Raw genomic sequence first — 7,145 nt, 5'->3', positions numbered from 1 at the left:
TAAATGAAATATTGTAGAGTGTGGCCTCTAATGGGTATAAGATGAGTGTTAATTTTTTTAACATCGCTTGGGGGTGAGGTAAAACTGGGAAAGTAATTAAAGGAGGAATACTCCAGCCATACCTAATCCAATCACATTGGATTGAATAATTGGCTAGAACTGCTCTATTAATTGAAAAACAAAGCTTTAAATATATGGCAGATTAGCACATAAAAAGATGCACAACATTATTAGTCATTAGGGGATGCAAGTTAAAACCACACTGAAGTACTACTTCATATCTGTTAGAATATGTGAAATTTAAAAATGAACATACCAAGTGTTGACTAGAATCTGGAGCAACTTGGACTTTCATACACTGATGATGGGAATGTAAACTGGTATAACCACTTTGGAAAACACTTTGGCAGTTTCTTAAGTAAAATGTATACCTACCTTATGACCCAGTCCTCCCATTCCTAGGGATTGAAAACATATGTCTACACAAAGACTTATACACAAATATTCAAGCAGCTTTATTTGTACTAGCCAAAAAACCAGAAACATCCCAAATGACCATCAACAAGTGAAAGGATAAACAACTGTGGTTTATCCATACAATGGAATGTTTCTTAGCAGTAAAAAGGAATTAATTATTTATACACACAACAACATGGGTAAATCTCAAGATAATTACACTGAGTGAAAGAAGACAGACAGACAGACAAGAGCTTGAGTGCATTTATATAAAATTCTAGACAATGTAAACTAATCTCTGGTGACAGCAGATCAGTAGGGCTATAAGGTTAGCTTAGTTGGTTAGAGTGTGTTGTTGATAACCCCAAGGTCAAGAGTTCAGATCCCTGTACTGACCAGCTGCCAAAAAAAATAGAAAAGAAAGCAGATCAGTGGTTGTCTGGGAATGAGGGAGGGATGTGCAGGGGCAGAGGCAGGAATTCCAAAGGGGCTTGGGTGTGGCGAATGCATTCACTGTTCCTTGTGGTCACTGTTTCGTGGGTGTAGCCCTATGTCAAAACTCATCAGATTGTACACTTTAATTGCACAGTTAGTTGTATGTCAATTATAACTCAGTAAAACTGTTAGTTTTTTTTTTAAAGCTGTAAGTACAAGGGAAAATATTAGCTATTATTACCTCTTGGAGATCCTTTTTCAATGTTTGCACCTATTTTTCTAAGGTTGTACATAACATTATATGTCTGTGTTGACTATATTTGTATACACAGATATATTCATTTTGCAGATGTTTATTAAACATCTCCTGTGTGCCAGGCCAGTAGTGATCATTGTTCATGGAAAGTTGGAAATTAACTTTTCTTATCAAAAAAATTGTTTAGGCCCCTTTGAGAGCAGTTGGTAGTGACTCATTTTTCGCTAAAAATTCAGATCTGGGGCCGAGCCCGTGGCGCACTCGGGAAAGTGCGACGCTGGAAGCGCAGCAGCGCTCCCGCCGCGGGTTCGGATCCTATGTAGGGATGGCCGGTGCGCTCACTGGCTGATCGCGGTGCGGCCGGTCTCAAAAAGGACAGACAAACAAACAAAAAAATTCAGATCCCAAAGTTGAAAATTAACAAGAATTCATTAAGGCGCATATTCACATATTTTTATTTTTTCCTTAGATCTTCCTCGAGAATGATATTCACGCACTTTTAAAAGCTGATAAACTATTAGCGTTCAAGTTCCATTTTGCAAGTTTTGTTTGTTTGTTTGTTTGTTTTTCTGACCGGTAAGGGGATTGCAACCCTCGGCACAGTGTGGTCCGCACCACACTCAGCCAGTGAGCGCACCGGCCATCCCTATGTAGGATCTGAACCTGCGGCTCCGCGCTACTAGCGCCGCACTCTCCCAAGTAAGCCACGAGCCATGGGGCCGGTCCTGCAAGTGTTTTGACATTCTAAGTAGGCCTTGAAGAGGTGATTTAAGAGGGCAAAAGATGCCTAAGATTCTGTTGATAACACCAAGGTCCAGGGTTCAATCCCCTGTACCTGGCAGTGAAAAAAGAACAGAAAAAAAAAAAAAGAAAGAAAAAATGCCTAATGTTACATGGATGTTACTTAATTAGTTGTAATAAGTTCTGTTTAAGTTGAATTATTTAACTGAGTAGGTTCTAAGAAATAAAAGGAATTTGATTATTCTATTATTTGATATCCTGCTCTGCTTAGTAATACCTAAAGTCAAAGAAGTATTAACAGCTAATTAATGTCTGCGTTTATAAGGTTTGTAAACATAAACATCTAAGCTTCTTGATTTCATGAAGGCTAAAATTATGCTGTCTTCCCAGGATGATTTTTCGCCCACAAGTAAGCTGCAGCGTCTGCTGGCAGAATCTCGGCAGATGGTGACCGACCTGGAGCTGAGCACTCTGCTGCCCATCACCTGCGAGAACCTCCACAGCAGTGCCAAAGATGTACAGGTGCCATTTTCTTTTGACCACATTCATAACATCTGAATACCCCACTGGTGCGCGAATGTCATTGTAGGGAACCTTTCTGTTATGTCTTTGAGGGAGGGAGGTAGCACTCTTGGTTTAAGGAGAAGGAAAAAGTCACACTCAGATGTCACTGCATCCAAACTTTCTCTTTCAAATTACCTGGGGCATTGAATATAAATTCTTGGGAATTAAAAAAAAAACACTTTATTATAGAAAATTTCAAGTGCACACAAAAATAGAAAGAATAGTACAATCATTCACCTTCAACAACCATCAGCATTCCACCATTTTTGTTTTATCTAACCCCATCCATGCACACTTTCTTCTGAAGCATTTTGGAGCAAATCCCAGACATCGTATCATTTCACTCATAAGTATTTAATTACGTATCTCTAGCAGATACGGACTTTTTAAAAACAACCGTAATAACATTATTACAGCCAGAAAAATTAACAATAAATTCTTAATATCTAATGTGTAAACCATATAAAGTTTTCCCCATTTATCTAAAGAATGTCTTTTTATTCTTTATTCAAATCAACATCCAACCAAGGTCCATACTTTGCATTTTGATTTATCCCTTAAAGTCTCTGTTAATCACGAGCACTTCCTCCCTCCCTCCGTTCTTCCCTCTCTCTTCCTCTCTACCTGTTCCTTCCTTCTTCCTCTTTTTTCCTCTTCCTTCTTCTCTGTTCTTTGTTTTTTAAAGCCACTTATTTGGGTGGCATTAATAAATAAATATTGGGTCATTAAATTAAATATTGGGTCATTTGTCCTGTAGAATTTCCCACATTCTGGATTTTGCCAACTCTCTATCCTTATTGTGTTATTTAACACATTTCTCTATCCCCCATAATTCCTGTAAACTGGCATTTAGATCTAGTGGCTTGATTAGATTAAATTGGGGTTTGGGGGGTTTTTCTTTGCATGACTACTTCATTTGTGATATAGTCTGCTTCCTATTCCACCCTACTAGGAAGGTCCCATCTGGTTGTCCCACTTTCTTTTTTTTTTTTTCCTTTTTGTCTTTTTTTTTTTGACCGGCAACGGATCGCAACCCTCAGTGTCGCGCCCGTACCGGACCGGGACCGGCAACGGGATCGCAACCCTCGGTGTTGCACCCGCACCTCGCTCAGCCAGTGAGCGGCTGGTCTGTATGTGGGATCCGAACCCTCGGCGGGAGCGCCGCCGAGCTCCCAAGCAGCGAACTGTAGCAGTGCGCCACCAGGCCGGCCCTGGTTGTCCCACTTTCAGATGTTAACCTTGATCAGTACATTCAGGAGTTTGTTAGCATGAGCTTTTATGTTATAAAGTTCCCCTACAGTTCACTTAATGATTTTAGCATTCATTGATGATTATTATTTAGATCCTTTGTTTCATTAGGAACTGCAAAATAGTAATTTTCTATATCTGTCATTCTTTCAGGGCGTGTTTCACATTTAATTTTAACTGCTTTTTCTGAGCACAGTAACATTTCAATAGCAATGATATAAGTTGCTTTGTAGATTTTTATAACCTCAACATAAGTAGTGAAAAGAACACTGGACTTGAAATCAGGATACTTGGGTTCCAGTTTCCTAATATGTAAAATAAGAGCTTGGAACTGATGCTTTAAGTTTAGGATTCCTGGTACATTACTTAGATGTGTCGTATGCCTAATTAAAGATATTTGAAAGCCACTGAGTTCAACTTTTTTGCATCTCTGAACAAAAGCCTAAATAAACTAAAAGGTCTGCAAGAACACTGAAATACTTTTCTATTAAAATGAGCTTCTTTGAAGTATAATTTACATACAATAAAATGAGGGAATTTTATTAAGTATGTCTTTAATGCCTATATTAGTACTTTAATGAAGATCTACTATAGATCTTACTAGTTCAGTAAATTTACACAAATCTGTATGCACCCACATAATGAATATCCCAGTCAAGATACAGAACATCTCCATCACTCAGAAAGTTCCCTCACACTCTTCTAAGTGATTCCCTCTTTACTCCCCACCCCAGGCAACTACTGACCTGATTTTTTTTTCTCACTAGAAAATAGTTTTGCCTGTCTAGTACTTCAGATAAATGCAATCATACAGTATCTACTGTTTAGCTTCTTTCAATATAATTATTTTGAGACTCATCTGTGTTATCGTGTGTATCAGTACTTCATTCCTTTTTATTGCTGATTAGTATTCCATTGTATAAATAAAACACAATGTGTTTATTTACCTGGTGATGAGACATGTAGGTTGTTTACAGTTTTGAGCTATTATGAATAAAGCTGCTATCGATATTTTTATACAAGTCTTTTTATGGACATATGTTTTTATTTCTTTAGGGATAATACCTAGAAATAGAATTGCTGTTATAGGATAGGTGAATGTTTTACTTTTAAATAAACTGCCAAATTGTTTTTCAAGGTAGTAATACCATTTTACATTCCCACCAGATATCTATGAGAGTTCTAGGTGCTCCACGTACTTACCGACACTTGGTTTTGTCAGTCTATTTTATTTTAACCATTCTAGTGAATGTGAAATAGTATCATTGTGTGATTTAATTTGCATTTTCCTGATGACTAGTGATATTGTGCATCTTTTGATGTGCTCTCATATTATTGGCTCTTCATATCCAGGTTGAGTATCCCTTATCCAAAATGCTTGAGACCAGAAATGTTTTGGATTTCAGATTTTTTCAGATTTTGAAATACTTGCAGATACTTAACAGGTTGCGCATCCCCAATCTGAAAGTCTGAAATCCAAAATGCTCCTTGTGTGTCATGTAGGCACTCAAAAAGTTTCAAATTTTTGAGCTTTTTGGATTTTTGGATTGGGGATGCTTAATCTGTATCTTTTGTGAAATGTCTATTCAAATCTTTTACCCATTTTAAAATTGAGTTGTTACCTTTGATATTCATATAATCCAGACACAAGTCCTTTTTGCTTTTTTATTTTTATTTTTATTATTATTTTGTTTTTAAAAAGATGACCGGTAAGGGGATCTCAACCCTTGGCTTGGTGTGGTCTGCACCATGCTCAGCCAGTGAGCAAACTGGCCATCCCTATATAGGATCCGAACCTGTGGCCTTGGTGTTATCAGCACCGCACTCTACCGAGTGAGCCATGGGCCGGCCTCTTTTTCCTTTTTTAGATACAGTGTGAGTATTTTCTCTCAGTATACATTTCTTAACAGTGTCTTTTTTTGTGTGTGTGACCGGTAATGGTTCACAACCCTTGGTGTGGTGTTGCCCGCACTGCGCTCAACCAGTGAGTACGCCAGCCATCCCTATATAGGATCCGAACCCGCAGCCTCGGTGCTACCAGCGCCACACTCTCCCGAGTGAGCCACGGGGTCGGCCCAACAGTGTCTTTTGAAGAGCAGAAATTTTAAATTTTGATGAAGTCCAACCTAACAGGGTTTTTTTTAATGATGCCTTTTGTGTCCTAAGAAGCATACTCCAAGGTTCTATTTTCTTTTTTGTGTGTGTGTGACTGGTAAGGGGATCGGAACCCTTGGCTCGGTGTCGCCCGCACCACGCTCAACCAGTGAGCGCACCAGTCATCCCTATATAGGATCTGAACCCGCAGCCTCGGCAGTCCCAGTGCCGCACTCTCCCGAGTGAGCCACGGGGTCGGCCCAGTGAGTATTTTCTCTTAGAAGTTTTATAGGCATGTGCAAGTCTGTGGTTCATTTCAACTTAATTTTCTTGTGTGGTGTGAAATAAGGATCAAGGTTCATTTTTTTTCATATTCATTTGTTGAAAAGACTGTCTTCTTGACATTGAATTACTTTTGGCATCTTTGTTGAATATCAGTTGACCTTACATGCAAGGGTCTATTTCTGGACTGTGGTCATTTCCATTGATCTGTTTGTCTCTCTTTACACCAATACCATACTGTATTGATTACTCTATAGAATAACTCTATAGAAAGTCTTGAAATCAGATAGTGTAAGTTCTCCACCTTTTTTTAAAAAATTGTTTTGACTATTCTAGGTCCCTTGCAGACTCCTGTCAATTTTAGAATCAACTTGTCAATTTTTATAAAAATGCCCTCTAGTATTGTGGTTTCATTGAAACTAAAGATCAGTTTGGGGAGAACTGACATCTGTGAACAGATATATCTCCATTTATTTAGGTCTTTCATTATTTCTCTTAACCATATTTTGTAGTTTTCATTGTAGAGATCTTGCACATCTTTTGTTAAATTTGTTCCTAATATTTTGTTTATTGATGTCATTTTACATGATATTTTAAATTTCATTCTCAAATTGTTTGTCAATAATATAAATAACTACAATTGATTTTTGTAAATTTCAACTTATCTGAATTCACCCATTCTAGTAGATTTTCTGTAGCTTCTTTAGGGTTTTCTACACAATCATGTGACTTGTGAATAAAAACAGTTTTATTTCTTTTTCCAATTCTTATGCCTTTTTTATTTTCTTACCTTATTGCTCTGGCTAGGACCTATAGATCAATGTTGAATAGAAATAGAGTGGACAGGGCCGGCCCGGTGGCGCACTGGATAGTGCGCCGCTTGGGAAGCGCGGCAGCGCTCCCTGTTGAATAGAAATAGAGTGGACAGGGCCGGCCCGGTGGCACACTGGATAGTGCGCCGCTTGGGAAGCGCGGCGGCGCTCCCGTCCGAGGGTTCGGATCCCACATGTGGACCGGTACCTGCTCACTGGCTGAGCGAGGCGCGGGGGCCACACCGAGGGGTGCTATC

General features: G+C 38.8%; 1 protein-coding gene across 1 annotated transcript in view; it reads left to right on the top strand.

Annotated features, from left to right (window-relative positions):
• CCDC62 (coiled-coil domain containing 62) overlaps positions 1 to 7,145 on the top strand; it is a 48,459-nt gene that overhangs the window by 30,159 nt on the left and 11,155 nt on the right. The window contains exon 9 of the mRNA XM_008577702.1: positions 2,279 to 2,410. Within this exon, the coding sequence (XP_008575924.1) occupies positions 2,279 to 2,410 (132 nt within the window). The remainder of the gene's footprint in view (positions 1 to 2,278; positions 2,411 to 7,145) is intronic.

Source organism: Galeopterus variegatus, unplaced genomic scaffold, assembly GCF_000696425.1.
Source record: "Galeopterus variegatus unplaced genomic scaffold, G_variegatus-3.0.2 Scaffold1568, whole genome shotgun sequence".
Classification (NCBI taxonomy): domain Eukaryota; kingdom Metazoa; phylum Chordata; class Mammalia; order Dermoptera; family Cynocephalidae; genus Galeopterus; species Galeopterus variegatus.
Note: the sequence above shows the minus strand (reverse complement) of the source record. Positions and strands in the feature narration are given on the sequence as shown.